General features: G+C 33.6%; 1 protein-coding gene across 1 annotated transcript; it reads left to right on the forward strand.

Moving 5' to 3' along the window:
* The first annotated feature begins 10,562 nt into the window (after nucleotides 1–10,562).
* Nucleotides 10,563–14,098, forward strand: LOC120179097 (glucan endo-1,3-beta-glucosidase 8-like). The gene is made up of 2 exons (XM_039184806.1): nucleotides 10,563–10,968; nucleotides 12,958–14,098. The coding sequence occupies exons 1-2, from the start codon at nucleotides 10,628–10,630 to the stop codon at nucleotides 14,075–14,077; spliced, it is 1,461 nt and encodes a 486-aa protein (XP_039040737.1). The 5' UTR covers nucleotides 10,563–10,627; the 3' UTR covers nucleotides 14,078–14,098.
* The last annotated feature ends 3,495 nt before the right edge of the window (nucleotides 14,099–17,593 follow it).

Consider the following 17,593-nt stretch of genomic DNA (forward strand, 5'->3'; position numbering starts at 1 on the left):
CAATCTCGAAGACGAACTGATGGTATAACAATAATCTGCTGAACTTTGCCGATACGTAATGTAAGTTCTATTTTCTGTCACCCTCTGGAATTTCATTGAACTGTTTACAAAGGCCTCATGTCAAAGATGAGATGAGATAATCAAGCTTTGGTTAGAATTATCATTTTCCAATTATGCCTTTTTCCATTGATCATCACCTTCTTTTTTGTTTGATTGAGTTGGTGTCGAGTTAACTTGTGATATACTAAATTCAGTTGATATGTTTTTAATAGTGTAGATAGATGATAATGTTTCATGTTATTACTGTTAATTATATGTTAAGTAATCTTAAAAATTATCCTAATTTGACTTCTTATGTAAGTTTTATACTAGAAAAAAAAAAGATAGTTGAACAGGAGGTCCCAAACTATGACCCTGATTCTAAATTGGTTCCTTAACTTTAAAACATTTCATACAGACTATCAGTCTTTAAACTATCAATGTTATTTTATTTTGATCATTATGTTAATGTGTTGTTAACTCTACTAGTTTAAAAATTAATTTATTTTTTAAGGTCTTGGGAATTGAACTCATGACCCAAAAATTTCCAGGACCTTTATAAATAGATTAATTTTGTTTAAATCATGTGTTCAATTCTCAGGATATTCAAAAATAAAAAACTTTACGTCATGAGTTCAATTTTTAAGAAAAGTAGTTGAGGTGATTACGCGTTAATCTATGAATAGTTTCGGGGTTGATATAGAATATCTTAAAGTTTAAGGATTAATTTAGAATGAAATTTATAGTTTAGGAGCAATTAACTCAAAAGAAGAGTACAAAGTTAAGTCACACACATTTAAATCATTTTAATAAAAATATTGGCTTTTCTTTCAAAGAATGATAAGCTTCTTTCAATATATAACATGAGATTAAGAGATTTATAGTTGCCCAATTTAATTGTTGTTGTTTTTTTAATAAAATAATTATAAGGTAATATTTGTTCAAAATTATTTTATTTATTAATAATATATATATATATCTTCTAAGCGTATTCTACTTCGATCTCAACCTCTAAAAGAAATTATATTCTCTTTTATCGGTGAATCCATCTGATAAATTCTAATTCGATGTTGTTTAAGCATTATCAAAATTGAATAAATAATAAATAGGTTGTGATTCCTGTTAAGTTAAAGTAATATAATCTTAAGAAAAATGACTTCAGCATGGAAAATGATGTGGAACCACATAATCAACAACCGGAAACTTATCTAAAAACTTTTTTTGGGGGGTCTAATTGTTATTTCAGTCCGCCTAATTTGCTGAATTTGAGATTGGATCTTTCTACTTTAATTTGGAATAACTTAGTCCCTCTACTTCTACAATGATATTAGTAAGTTAAATTTTGTATTTAACAATGATGACATGGGTTTTCACTTTACACTTACTACTAAAGAAGGGATAAATTCTGTTAAATTCTGTTACCAGAAGCAGATAATAAAACGTTATTAATTTGGATATATACAATTAACATTACAAAAGATAAAGTGATGAAATCTCAATTTCACCAAAATAGAGGGACTGAAACCGAAATTAACGTTTTTATTTTTCTGAAACCCATGGAAATTGGGAAAGAAAAGGTTGAAATGGAGTTTTATCTATGTGTTTTTTGTGCCATCTTGGCCTCTAATTTTATTGGTTTAGATTACAAAGGACAGACAGCCACTAGGATGGAGGGCAAGCAAGTCCCCATAAATTTTCTCAAAGACAAAAGCCATTTCCTTTTCTTTTAATTTTTATGAATAATTCATTCTATTTCTGCCATATAGATTATGGTCATTTTACTTTGTTCATTTGGTCTCTATATTTCAAATTGACATGATTTGATCCTATTTTTATTATGTCATTAGTTTTTTTGGGTAAAGTACGTAAATAGCCTCCCGACTAGTGGTTGTTGTTTTATTGTGTCCCTCAACTATTAAAAGTTTCAAATGATCTCCGACTATAAAGTGTTGTTTTGTTGAGTTTTTCGGCTATTAAAAGTTACAAAATGATTATATGACTATTCATATGTTCCAAACTTGTCATTTTTCGTTAAAAAAACTACGGTCGTCTGAGCTGAATGATAACATGTTGACTGAGATATGATAGTTGTTTGAGATTCTGTGATCAGATTTGATCATATCCCATTCAGCAACTTAACATTTAGCTCGGATTGCCGTAATTTTTTTTAACAGAAAAAATGAGTTTAGAACATATGAATAGTCGAATGATTGTTTTGTAATTTTTAATAGTTAAGAGACTCTTTAAAGCATTGTGTTATAATTGATAAATCATTTTATAATTTTTAATAATTGAGATACTCAACAAAATAATATAAATACAAATACATGACGAGCAGATTTATAGTTTTTTACAGCTGATCATTTGATGATTACATTTACAGCTGTTAAACCTCCATTCGAATCGTGTGGAGAGGACATACCAAGATGGCGACGGGATAAGATCCGACGATCCACAATACGGAGTGTTTATCAACAGGAAGAGACATAATGGAAGAAGTACCGCAGATATGGAGTATCATCGCTAATTATCGAAGACTTCCTCGGGTGCGATTTCTTTTCTGGTTGATATGCAAAAGTCGGCTGCTGACAAATGATGAAAGGGTAAGACGACATTTGTCTGATGATGCACGGTGTAGTGGTTGTGGAGCCGCAAGAGATACGCCATCACGCATTTTTGGGTAATGTATTACAACCCGAATGGTGTGGCAGAGACTTTTCAAACCAGATTTGTTGATAGAATTTAAGACAATGCAAAGGAGCAATTGGATCCAGGTAAATTTTCAACAACCAAATTACTTCCCTTTGGATGGTGAAAACTGGGATTTGATGTTTGGAAAACGATTACAAAGAGAAGCAATTCATGCAATTGAAGCGGAACACGCGTGGAAACGTCAAGGACAAGGTAGAGTTAATAGGGAAATAATTTGGCAGGCACCACCTGGTGGTTGGTACAAGTTAAATACTGATGGAGCAAGAAAGAGCCCGACCGGAATGGCGGTCTGCGGAGGAGTGCTGAGGGACGATAATGGTAATTGGATATCGGGTTTCTCTAAATCAACTGGATGCTGCTCTGTTCTTGATGCGGAACTTTGGGGAGTGTCTGAAGGGCTGCAAATGGTTTGGGATTTGGGTGTAAGAAGAGTGATCGTTGAGATGGACAGCAAGGATGCATTAGCTATTTGCTCACAACGATCGTCGATGCACGGCTCATCTCATCTGGGTCCACACATTAGGAAGCTTTACGAAAGGAAATGGAGAATTAAGTTCCCGTACATACCTCGTGAGGGTAACACACTGGCATGGTTTCGAACAGCCACCAGCAGAACTGCGTGAAGGAATTGAGGCTGAGGGACTTGAGGTGCAGTCGATGTAGTTAACTCAAGTTATTAGTTATTTTCATTCAAAAAAATAGAAAAAATATTAGAGAATTATTTTTGAATATATATTAATTTGTATCTATCTGATATTAATAAATAAAAAATTTAAAGTAAAAACAATTCTAATTTTAATACATACGATTCGGATTATTTTGGTTTTAGTTTTCTAATACTAATTATTAGTTTAATAATCTGATCATTTATTTACTAAATATGTGATGTAATAATAAAAAATAATAACCTCAATATAAAATTTAGATTGATATTAAATTCTGGTTCGTAATCTATTCCTCCTCTTCTTCTAATATATTGATCATACATTATAATTCGGATTATAGATTGCAATATTTAAAAATATTTAATTATTTTTTATGATTTATATGTTAAAATTAATATTTTTATAATTTCAGAATAAATATATTTTAATATTCATTATTTGAATCTATATTATTTATATAGATATGTTTTTTATTTTAAATTATAAAATTTAATATATATTTATTTTTTTAAAAATACTTAAATATTGATCATTAAATTAAAATATATATCCATTATTAATTTAATTTAATACTAAAATAATTTATCAATAAAAATTAAAATTTATAGTTAAATTTTAATTTTTTAAGTCTCTTTATGCAGTGGCCGGCCACTGACAGCTTTACATCGTACATACATGTAAGATATAAGCGAAGAGATCATCTCTTTTCGAGGTTGCAAAACGATAATGGAAAGTTTCTCAATTTTTGGGAAAATTAATTTTGATTAATCTATAATATTTTTATTTAAAATCAAATCATTATAAAAAATTGCAATAATTTAATTTTTCAAATAAAATATATTTAATTCTAATTCTAGTCTCTCGATTAGATTAAATTTATGATTTAATCTATTTAATTTAAAATAATTTAATTTTTTTTATTTCTATAATAACATTAATAAATTCGGGTCACATTAATTACTGTTAAAACTACATGGGTCACATTAATATATGATATTTAATTATAGAATATTATTTTGTTGAGTATTTCAATTATTAAAAATTATAAAATAATTCTTTAATTATGTCGCATTATTTTAAAAAATCTTTTAACTATTAAAAATTATAAAATAATCATTTTATTATTTATATGTTTCATAAATGTAAGATGTCTTATCTGTACAATCAAATGAAGACTCAACTTTTAATGATCAGCTGTGAATCATACGATTCGAAACCTCCGACGTATATAGTAGAACTATAAAGACAAATACATGACGAGCACATTTATAGCCGTTATAATTCCTACCAAAAATCCAAAGATAAATACAAAAAATTCCAAATCAAAAACCCGATTTTATTTTTCATGATTTGATTTCATCAACTTGGCTACTACTACGGTTGATTTGTTCTTTCTCCTTCAATGTTTCAATTGTCAACTTCTTTGTAAAATTCTCTTTTAAACATGAAACAAAGTATTAATTTTGATTATGTTTTTCCAGAAAAAAAGGTTTTCCCAGTTCTTCCTCCTCTGTTCTTTAACCTCCAAAACCAATTTATCTGTCTGTTTCTCTGGGTTTTCTTGGTTTATTGTAGTGAAGTTTACAAAATATAAAGTTTCACCTTTTTTCTCTGTTTTGAAAATCGGACCGGCCGGTTTAACCGGAAACCGTTGCTTAGTCCAGTTCAATCTAAACCGGTTGAACCGCTATTAGTGAACCAGCCAAAACCGCTGAACCGTTCGAACCGGACCGGCTGAAAACCGGAAAAAACCGGGAAAACCGGGATTTTTGTTTTTTTTTTAAAAAAAAATTAAACCAAACAACGTCGTTTGTTAAACGAGCTAAGTCGAACTCGAGTATTGCTGAGCTCGACTCGAACTTGAAAACTTTAAAAGTAAGCTCAACTCAACTCAAACTCACAAGCTAAAAATTATCAAGTTAACTCAAACTCAAAATATAATATTGAAACTTGAACTCAAAAAGGCTTGGGTCACAATGGTCCCTCTTAAAACCCGCTTTCATTAGACAGAACTACCAAGACAAGTAATTTTAATAGGACAATAATTAACAACAACTATACCCGACAATAGATATTAAATAGACATAAAAGAGAACACCAAAATATTTCACTAATAGTGGAAATATTACAAAGAGAGAAAGAATACTAGCCTTTAATATAGAAGAATGCTTATATTTGTGGGATGATTAACTAAGGAGGATGATGATTTTATTTATAACAAAAGAATTTTTCCTCCTCCTTATACACAACCAATGTGGGACTTTACCAAAAACCAACAAATCTCCACCTTGGCAAATTCCACACACATCTCTAAAAAATAATCTTTTAATTTGTAACAATATTGACCAAGTCTAAACAATGTTTAAACTTGACCGCAGTTACCACTTTTGTCAACATATCAGTAGGATTCTCAGTGGTCCGAATCTTCTGGATTATGACTCCACCTTCTTCTAGAATCTCTCGTACAAAGTGATATCGAACATTGATGTGCTTCTTCCTTGAATGGTAAGCCTGGTTCTTTGCTAAATGAATAGCACTCTGACTGTCACAGTACACTTTGATGTGTTTTTTTTCCATTCCCAATTCACCAAGCAACCCTTGAAGCCAAATTGCCTCCTTCACAGCCTCTATAACTGCTATATACTCTGTCTCTGTAGTAGACAAAGCCACTGTTGACTGTAAGGTGGACTTCCAACTGACTGATGCCTTTGCAAATGTAAACACATAACCAGTAGTTGATCGACGCTTGTCCAAATCACCTGCATAGTCTGAATCACAATACCCAACTACACACTGACCGTCTTGTTTGTCCTACTGAAAGACCAAACCAACATCTACGGTGTTCAGAATATACCGCAGAATCCATTTCATAGCTTGCCAATGCTCCTTTCCAGGATCATGCATATACCTGCTCATAACCCCAACTGCCTGTGAAATATCGGGTCTCGTACACACCATTGCATACATCAAGCTACCAACAACACTTGCATACGGAACCTTTGACATGTATTCCCATTCTGCATCATCCTTAGGTGACATTGATGCACCGAGCTTGAAATGAGGAGCAAGAGGTGTACTAACTGGTTTTGACATCTCATTTATGCCAAAACGTTTTAGTACCTTCCTCAGATATTCTTTCTGAGACAAACAAAGCCTCCCCAATTTCTTATCCCTTGATATCTCCATGCCTAGAATCTTCTTCGCTTCACCAAGATCCTTCATCTCAAACTCCCTATTCAATTGAGTCTTTAGTTTCACAATTTCTATCTAACTCCTGGAAGCTATCAACATATCATCAACATAAAGAATAAGATATATATAGGATCCGTCTTCTAGCTCGCGTAAATACACACAATGCTCATATTTGCTTCTTGTGTACTTCTGCCCTATCATAAACTTGTCAAATCGCTTGTACCACTGCCTTGGAGATTGCTTCAATCCGTACAACGATTTTTCTAATTTGCACACCATCTCTTCTTTTTCAGAAACTTTTAATCCATCTGGCTGAGTCATGTAGATTTCCTTATCCAAGTCCAACTGTGCTACCAAAGCCAAAAAAATTCTGATGGAGGAATGTTTTACAACTGGAGAAAATACTTCATTATAATCAACTCCCTCCATTTGAGCGTAGCCTTTAGCCACCAATCTTGCTTTGTAGCGGATGTTATTCTTGTAAGGAAATCCATCTTTCTTTGCATATACCCACTTACACCCAATTGCCTTTTTTCCCTTCGGAAGACTAGCTAGTTTCCAAATCTGATTCTTTTGAAGGGATTGCATTTCTTCATTCATGGCGATCCTCCACTTTTTATGTTCTGAACTTTGAACTGCTTCATTAAAAGTGGCAGGAATGTCATCAATTGCAATTGGTGATGCAAAAGAGACTATATCAGCATAATGAGTAGGTTGTCTAATGGTCCTCTTTCTCTTTCTGAGTGCAATTGATTCATGTTGCTGTGGAGGTTCTTGGGTCTGAACCTCTTCTTCATCTGACTCTTCTTCTACCATAGGAGAGTCAACATCAGTTTCTTTACTGGTTTGGACAATCTTGCTTCCTTCAAACTCCACCTGTTTGGGAGTTCCATTTGTCTGGTCCAATTTTTCTTAAGTCACCTTTCTCAACATGGTAGATTCATCAAAGGTAACATCCCTGCTGAAGATTATTTTCTTTATTTCTGGACACCAAAGACGATAGCCTTTCACACCAGAGGTGATCCCCATAAAGATCGCCTTCTTTACTCTTGGATCAAGCTTTGACTCCTTAACATGGTAGTATGCAGTGGAACCAAACACATGTAAGGAATCATAATCTGTAGCAGGTACTCCAAACCATTTCTCTAATGGTGTTTTACCACCAATAGCAGTCGATGGTAAGCGGTTGACAAGGTGACAAGCATAGACCAAAGCCTCAGTCCAAAATTCTTTGCCTAACCCAGCATTAGACAACATACACCGAACCTTCTCGACTAATGTCCGGTTCATACGCTCTGCCACTCCATTCTGTTTTGGTGTACCTCTGACAGTGAAGTGCCTGATAATACATTCCTCTTCACAGACTTTCAGAAATGAATCATTTTTGTACTCTCCACCATTGTCTGTACGGAGACGTTTGATTTTTCTGCCTGTTTGAGTCTCCATTATCTTTTTCCATTTAAGGAAAAATCCTAGCACCTCATCCTTTGTCTTCATTTGATACACCCAAACTCTCTGGGAAAAATCATCAACAAAGGTGACATAATAATGTGTTCCTCCCAATGAAGTTGTCTTGGAAGGCCCCCATACATCTGAATGAACATAATCCAAAATACTTTTAGTATCATGGATTGTTGTTCCAAATTTCACCCTCGTCTTCTTCCCTTTGATGCAATGCTCACAAAAAGCTAATTTGCAAGTCCGAGCACCCTTCAATAATCCTTGATCTATGAGTAATTTCAAGGATTTTTCACCAACATGCCCAAGCGCATATGCCATAACCTGGTTGCTTCTGACTCATGTTCATCAATAGAAGCTGCCACTGCTGCTGTCCCAACAATTGTACTACCCAGAAAGTAATACACATTGTTTCTTTTTCAGATTCCCTTCATTATCACCAGTGCACCAGAGATAATCCTCATAATCCCATCTTTTGGCCTCACTTATAAACCTTTTGACTCTAAGGTTCCCACAGAGATGAGATTTCTCATTAAATCTGGTACATAATGGACACCTGTTAAGGTTCTGATTGATCCATCCTGATTCCTCAAGCGAATTGAACCAATCCCAAGTGTGTCAATAGGGGAATTATTTGTTGTGTAGACAATTCCACCTTTTAGTTCTTTAAAATTAAAGAACCATTCTCTATTGGGGTTCATATGGTGGCTACAAGCTGAATCTAACAACTATGAACTGGAACAGCTGTTTGATGGCATAACAGCGAATGTGAAATCTGAATCTTCATCATCATATTCGACCACATTTGATTCTGAGATAGCCTTTCCCCTTTCAGGGTTGCCTTTATTCTTTAGCCTGGGACATTCTTTCTTCCAGTGCCCTTTTTCTCGACAAAAGGCACATTCATCTTTGCTCAATCTGGACTTTGACTTCGATCTCCCTCTGCTTCCTTTATTCTGACTTTTCGAACGGCCTCTAACAACAAGAGCTTCTGCTTCGACACTTGTGTTTTCTTGTTTGTCTTTCTTTCTCAATTCATAACTATACAAGGCAGCAGTTACTTCACTGAGAGACACATCAACCTTCCCATGAAGTAGAGTAGTTTCAAGATACTCAAACTCATCAGGAAGTGATCCCATCAACATCAGAGCCAGATCTTCGTCTTCAAAAGTCACGTCCATATTCATCAGATCAGTCACCAGCTGATTAAAGCTAGTAATGTGATCATTCATAGTGGTACCTGGTACATAGTTGAAGCGGGACAATCTCTTTTTCATGTAGAGTTTGTTCTGACCGCTTTTCTTCAAAAATTTCTCCTCCAGTGCCTTCCACAATTTACTTGCAGAAGTTTCCTTAGAAAATGTATACTTCTGCTCTATAGAAATACACGATCGAATAGTACCACATGTCATTCTATTGATCTTCTTCCATTCTTTCTCCTCAACATCATCTGATTTCTCTCCTTCAATAGCAATGTCTAGACCCTGCTGAAATAGGGCATCTAGAACCTCACTTTACCACATGCCGAAATGTCCGGTGCCATCAAAAATCTCCACTGCAAATCTAACATTTGTCACAACATTTCTTGCTAAAATTGAAGATGAAGAAGCGTCTATCATTTCTGCTACAAATTCTATTTAATAGCTGCCAATGCAGAATGTCAATTATCCCAAGGAAATTTTTTCTGATGTGGAAGATCAGCCTAAGCCGCAACCACAGAGCATACTAAAATAAACCAAGAGCGCTGATACCAATTGTTGTGGAATTCGGGTTAATTTCCACCAATAACAGATTGAAGCCTAAAATTCGAGCTTGATTGAAGTGAAATAATAGTTCACTCAATGCTCACCAAAAGGCTCCATGATTTTGAATGCCAAATTACCTCTATTATTTATAGAAGTTAGTTGTGATGCGCTTCTATGTTTCTTAGCAATATGAGATTGTTTTGTTCTCATATTTTTACTCTTTAGACTTTTGGGATGCTCTTCTATGTTTCTTAGCCATGTGAGATTGTTTTAAAAAAAAATTAAACCAAACAATATCATTTTGTTATGAATTTTTTAACCCCAAATTTATTTTTTAATTATAGTTATATAATTATATTTATTATTTAATATGTTTTACTTTAAATATTATGTTGTAGTTAATTTGAATCATTTTGTTTCACTTGATTTTATGGTTTTTAACTTATATATGTTATGACTTGCTTTGAATATGACTTGTGATATAAAAAATTATTTTTTATTAAATATTTTTGGTATTTTTATTTAATTTTTTAAATAATTAGACGTCGTCCGATTCTTCCGATCGGTCGAATCGGTTCGCTAACCGATCCGGTTCTGAAAACCATGCATTTTTCTTTTAATTTTCAGTTTCATTTATTGGATTCTCTCTCTCCTTTGGTCACGAGAATTGCTTTGATTTTGGCTTGATCCCTCTCTAAACCGCCTTTTCTTTCTTATCTTTCAAAGCAACCTCCTTTAGCCTCAATCTTCATCCCCTTCCATTAAGTTCCCTTTCAAAGCTTTCAATTTTTTTCATCAAAAAGCTAGAACAAAACCATGGGAAATTCATATTTTTTAGGAACATCAATACCCATATTCCTTTCTCTTCTCTTCCTTTGTGATTTTGTCAATGGTCTCGGTGTGAATTGGGGCACCATGGCATCACACCGGCTGCCTCCCAAGACGGTGGTTCAGATGTTGAAGGACAATGGAATAAAGAAAGTTAAGCTCTTTGATGCGGATTCAACCACCATGAATGCTCTTGCAGGAAGTGATATTGAAGTCATGGTTTCTATTCCAAATGATCAACTCCTTGCCATGAATAGCTATAAACGTGCTAAAGAATGGGTTAGGAGGAATGTCACAAGATATAGTTTCAATGGAGGTGTTAACATTAAGTAAGTTCAATTTTAACTTCTTTACTAAAAGAAAAAAATCATGGCTGCTAGCTTGATCTAATGATTTTGTGCTTATGAGGATTTGATTGGTATTATTGTATTTTTATTGAGGATTTTGGTTAATTGAATGCTTATTGTGGAATTGTTGGAGGCTGGCATTATGGAATTTTGGTTCTATATCTAAAGTTTTGGCATTGAATGATCATTTTTATTTGATTAGTTTTTTTAATAGAATAGTTTATCAATATGTTTTGATTGAATTTGACAATAGGGGCTATGGATATTTGCTTGATGATTCCTCTTGTTTTAGTTATTCCTATTCCTCTATAGAATTTCTTATTTGTTTGCTTATTTTCTTATATATATATATATATATATATATATATATATATATATATCGATAAAGTTCCACCTACACAGTTTAATTTTTTTTTAGTTTATATATAGATAGATAGAATCTCTTAAACGGTATAAAATCTTTTAATTTTATATATATTTAGGATAATTCGGATCATTATATGAATACATTTTCTTTTTGTTCGTAATTTTTTTTTACTTTTAGCTGTTAATCTCATTCATTTATTTATATTTATTATTTTTAATTATTTATATTTATATTGTTTAAAATTAAAGAGTTTTATACAGTATAATCATATCTTGTCTTTCTCCCCCTCTATTAAACTATCATATTATAGGAGCTGCATATTATTATTGAAAGTTTTGATGCTTCTTGAAACTTAATAAAATGAAGCACTTCGAAATTAGAAATTTATAAATGAGGTTTAAAATTTTACTTTTTTTTTAAGAAAAGAAGAGATACGTAAATTTTCTTTTTTTTTCTCCTCTCACATTAAACTAATTTTAATAAATGTTTCAAAATAATGAATATGCACTTTCTTCCTAGGGGATTTAGTGTAACCGTCCCTTTTATTTTGCTTGAAATTCTAAGCACTGTGTATTTAGTGTACCCAAATTAAAGGTTAGGGTTTACTTTAAAGCAAACTAAAGTTTAATGACAATTAAGTACAGTGACCAAGTTGTAGGGACTTTTTTGTTATTTTCCCTCTAATTAACTTTTTCAGTTGCTCCCTTTATTTTCTTTGAAACTCAGCTTCTTCTGCTTGGAATCACCATAAGGGAAAAGTTTGGTAGGAATCCTACCACAGGATTTCAACTTGTTATCCCTTTAGTACTGATTCCAGACTGAGATGAAAGTAGATTCCTTCAATATTTGCTAAATTTCTTTGCCAGCTTTATTCTTAAGCATCAAAAGAGACATTAATACAGGGGCCATTTTTAGAATTTGACCATTATATGCATTATTTATTAGAACTTTTGAAATTCATCAAAGCATTGTTAGGTTTGTTGTTGGCATAATGCTAAAAAAAATACATTTAATGTTTGATTAAATAGACATTTTGGTCTTTAATTTTTTTGGAGTATTTTTATTTCCAACGTTTCATTTTAAGGTAAAAAGACACCTAATGTTTAACAGAATAGTTCTCTATTCTCTCTTTTTAACATCTTGGCACCGAATGTTTAATTTTAGGACAAAAAAATCTCTATTTTAGAGCATTAATCGTTTGTTGACTAATGACCTTCATCCACATATAGCCCTTTTGCCCCAAAATAAAATGTTGATCAAAATGTTAAAAGAAAAAAGTTACTAAAGTGACTATTTAATCAAAGTTTAAAGATATTTTTGTCATTGCACCTCTCTTGATTGTATGTTGCGAGTTTTTAGCATTGGTCATTGTGTGATTTTATGACAGCAATATGCATGGTTTAAGGTTTCCCGGAAGCTTGTTTATTGATGAAGTAGTAACTATTATGGATAGTCTCGTTCGAATTCTTCGTATTCTAAGCGTGTCGTCGTCTGATTGAAGGATGATATTCGTTTTTACTTTGGGTTAATGATGAGGAAAGAATATGTTCTGGCTGTTGCTGCAGTGCAATTAATCTATGTGATTTCTTTATGTCTTAGGACAGGTATGTAGCTATGGGCAATGAGCCGTTTCTCACAACCTACAATGGCTCCTTCATAAACATCACATTCCCTGCACTTCAGAACATTCAAAATGCGCTTAACGAAGCCGGGGTCGGAGACTCGATAAAGGCTACTGTGCCCTCGAATGCCGATGTCTACAACTCACAAAAAAACAACCCTGTTCCGTCAGCTGGCCGGTTCCGGCATGATATCAGTGGTCTCATGACGCAGATAGTTGAATTTCTAGCCAGGAACGGTGCGCCTTTGACCATAAACATCTACCCTTTCCTCAGTCTCTATGGAAATGATGACTTCCCCTTCAACTATGCTTTCTTTGATGGAGGAAACCCGATCGTCGATAACGGGATTCAGTACACTAATGTTTTCGATGCCAACTTCGATACGTTGGTTTCGGCTTTGAGAGCCATAGGGCATGGGGACATGACGATTATTGTCGGGGAAGTCGGCTGGCCCACGGACGGGGACAAGAACGCGAACATAGCTAATGCTAAGAGATTTTACAACGGGCTCATGCCTAGACTTGCAGCCAACACCGGCACACCCCTGCTTCCAGGATACTTAGAAGTGTACTTATTCGGCCTTCTAGATGAAGATGTAAAGAGCATCGCTCCGGGAAACTTTGAGCGCCATTGGGGTATCTACAGGTACGACGGGCAGCCTAAATTCCCGATGGACCTGTCCGGACAGAACCAAAACCGGTACCTCATCGCCGCACAGAACGTCGAATACCTCCCTCAGAAATGGTGTGTGTTCAATCCAAAAGCAAACGACCTGAGCAAACTTGCAGACAACATAAACTACGCCTGCACGTTGTCGGACTGCACGGCGCTCGGGTACGGATCATCATGTAACAACCTGGACGCCAACGGGAACACGTCGTATGCGTTTAACATATACTACCAGGTCCAAAACCAGAACGGCATGGCCTGTAATTTTCAAGGTCTAGCCATGGAAACGACACAGAATCCTTCACAAGGAGCTTGCAGTTTTATCATTCAAATTGATTCTTCAACATCCTTTGTTGGTCCCCCAGTGACGAGAATGATAATTTTTGCTGTATTCACATTCTTATTACTCTTAAGTCGAACTCGAATTCCGTAGATAACTCAGATGTACTTTATTTTTTGCTAGCTTCTTTTGCCATGTCACAGTGAATATAAGGTAATTTCTATACAAAATCTCTCAACTATTTGACAATAAACGTTTCTACCCCTACATGCGCAGTGTTCAAACTCAACACCTCAAGGATAACAATAATCCCTTAATCACTAAGGTTGTTTGACTCATGTTGAATTTTGAGTTTAAATATCTAATAAGTACTTATATTTTTTTAAATAATCTAATATTTCGACCTATGTCAATATTTATTTCTAACTCTGTGGTAAATAAATTGAGTTATGTCTTTTCGAGTTATATCAGTTTTTAAAATTTAAATAATTCAAATTATTTATGATTAAATATTATAGAACCTACATGACTCAAACTGATTGGTAAAATTATACTTAAAGATAAAATTTTAAAATTTTCAAATAAGATGGCATACAAACATTAACAATAAATACGAATGAGCTGTGCCCTCTATCAACACAACAAAACCACTTGTGCTTAAAAAAATTATTGTTAAACTATTTTAAAATAATTTTTAGGTCTTAAACTTTTAAGAATTATAAAATAAGTATAAAACTTTTTATTTTATTAGGAAAGGGACATTGCATAGTTAAAATTTCTATATTGCTTAGAGAATTTAGTATTTCATCCACTAGATTAACTGATTATTGATATTGTTATTCCAATTTGCTAATAAAAAATCAAACTTAGAGCAAAATAGAATAATTTCTGATGTATTAATGAGAAAGGCAAAAGTGGTATATTGCTATATGGAGCACATGAAATCTTATCAATTGGTCAAGTGATAAAAAAATATTTATATTATTCTGTTTTGTATAAATTTGAGTTTTAATATTTATTTTGAAAATGTAATACTTATCAACTTAATAAAAGATAAATAGAATAAGAATTGTGGGGTATTTATGTATTTTTCAAATATGGCCACTGTAGTGAAAGGGGCCCATCGAGAGATGTTGAGTGTCATAACACATAACAACAAGAGAAAATAACTTCAGTGACCGAAAATGTCTTATAATATACGATTTTAATCAACTTTTTTTGGATTTGCGAAAATGACCAAATTCGCAATGCGAACTCTAATTTCGCAATACAGTTTCCAAATTCGCAACGCGATTTTCCCAAATTCGCAACTCAGTTTCTGCAATCGCAACGCGAATTTCTTTCTCGCACGATTTTCCAAATTCGCAACGCGATTTTCAAATTCGCAACACGTAATTTCAAATTCGCAACTCGATTTCTGAATTCGCAACGCGAATTTCTTTTTCGCAACACAAGTTTCCTTTTCGCAACAAGATTTTCTAAATCGCAACACGAATTTTGTTTTCGCAACTCGATTTTCAAATTCGCAACACGAATTTTAATTTCACAACAGCTTTTATTTTCGCAACATAAATGTTTTGGGTATATAAACTACGCAGCATCAGCAGCAACTCATAACATAAATCCCTAAATCGAAACTCATTCCATCTTCATCTATCACTCTCTCCGACGACATCCGTTCCTATATCCAACGACATGCTTCCCCATCTCTAATTTTTTTTGCATAATTTTATTTTTATATAATTTTTCAATGATTTTTCTCCCAAATTATCAACTATCAACTTAATAAAGATATGTTTTTCTCTAAGTTAGTGATGATATCTAGTTTATAGCTCGTTTGTTTAGTAAATTAATTTACAATTTGTAGAATGAAATCATCTAATGTTGATCATGTTTGGATAGATTTATGTTTTGGAGGGTCATGGGAGAATGTTCGTGGTGTTTTACAATATATGCCTTTACCCATGAATCTTCAACTAAAACTGTCATTAAAAAAGTTAATTTATGAAACTCTAATGTTACGTGTTGCAAAGAAATTGAATTTAGAGCCCCTAAGTGTATTTAGGTTATCTTATCAGAGAAAAGGTAAAGTTTATTTGTTAACCGACAATGAAGATGTTAAACGATTCATTGCTTACGTTAGTGTTTCGCAAGAATATGATGTTACATTGTATGTTGTTGAACCTAGAAGTAATGAAGTTGGGTCAGTAGCGGGTAGTAATCAACTAAGTTCTTCAACCCCAACTTATGATGCTCACAATGTACAACGTTGTTATCAACCTCAAAATTTAATGGTTCCACCACAATTTCATCACCAAGAAAAGTTTGTTTCACCACATTTTCAATACCAAACACAATATCAAACACAATCTCAAAACCCACAACCTTTCCCTAATCCAAATCCCAATAAACTTTTAGCACCAAATTCCGGTTTTCGTATTGACCAATTAGACGATGATGAGCCAATAGAAAAAATTGTGAGTACAAGTCAGTATTCGAAATTTGATATTGGTCAATACCCGGACTTTGATCTTGGTCAATACTCAGATTTTGATGATGTTTCAGAAGAAGAAATAGACCCTGCTTGTAATGATTTTGATATTGGTCAATACCCGAATTTTGATGATGAAACAGCCGCTGTCGAGGAAGAAGTTGATGATAAAGAGGAGGAAGTTACGACTGTGAATGAACATGTTGAATATCCATTATGTAATTCATATAACCCTGAAGAAGAAAAGGAAGAAGAAGAAGTCCTCGAAGAAAAGAAAAAGAAGAAAATACCACGGGAGTATAACTAGAATATGCCAGAATTATTTCAGATACCAGAAGAAGAGTTGGTAAAGATAACAGTTGATTGTTACACAAAAGTTATTTGTATCAAGAAAGATGTTTGTTTTGATACAAAGGAAGACTTGAAGATAGCTTTGTATACGAAATGTGTGGAAGATGGCTATAAACTAAAAGTTAACAAATCAAGCAAAGACCGTTTCGAAACAAAGTGTATGATTGACAAAAACTGTACGTGACGTATGATTACAAAGAGGATAAAAGATTGCGAAATGTTTTAAGTTAGGACTTTTATTGATAAATATACATGTTCAAGAACCCAAGTTTTTCCTCACCATAGACAGGGAAACAAAAAGGTGTTGGGTGGTTTTCTGGCTGAGTTAATGTTTTTGAATGGTAGGGTATATCGGGGACATGAAATTATGACTGACATGAATGCTCGATTCAAGATTAGTATCTCATATTCTCAAGCTTGGAGAGCCAAATGTTATGCTTTGGAATTGTTGAGGGGGTCGCCAGAAGCATCGTTTGCCCAACTGCCAGCTTATTGTCACAATTTAAAGCTGAAAAATCCTGGGTCGGTAACTCATATCAAAACAGATAGAGATGGACGCTTTGAGTTGCTGTTTATCGCCATTGGTGCTGCGGTTAGTAAATCAATATAATTTTGTTGACTCATTTTTGTTAGTTACATGCATTTCACATTTAAATGATTATATTTCTTGTGTATATGATTTTGTAGATTCGTTCGTTTATTAATTGCATGCGCCCAGTTATTATAGTTGACGAAGCACATTTAAAAGGTCGATACCTTGGAGTAAACTTATTAGCAGTAGCCATGGATGCTAACAATGGTATACTGCCAATAGCTTACGGGGTTGG

This window comes from Hibiscus syriacus, unplaced genomic scaffold (genome assembly GCF_006381635.1).
Source record: "Hibiscus syriacus cultivar Baekdansim isolate YM2019G1 unplaced genomic scaffold, ASM638163v2 tig00003523_pilon, whole genome shotgun sequence".
In the NCBI taxonomy this organism is placed as follows: Eukaryota; Viridiplantae; Streptophyta; class Magnoliopsida; order Malvales; family Malvaceae; genus Hibiscus; species Hibiscus syriacus.

Coding starts and splice junctions, on each gene's coding strand:
- LOC120179097 (XM_039184806.1), top strand. CDS start 10,628: ATGGGAAATTCATATTTTTTAGGAACATCAATACCCATATTCCTTTCT. Junction 10,969..12,957: donor AATGGAGGTGTTAACATTAA/GTAAGTTCAATT, acceptor GTCTTAGGACAG/GTATGTAGCTATGGGCAATG.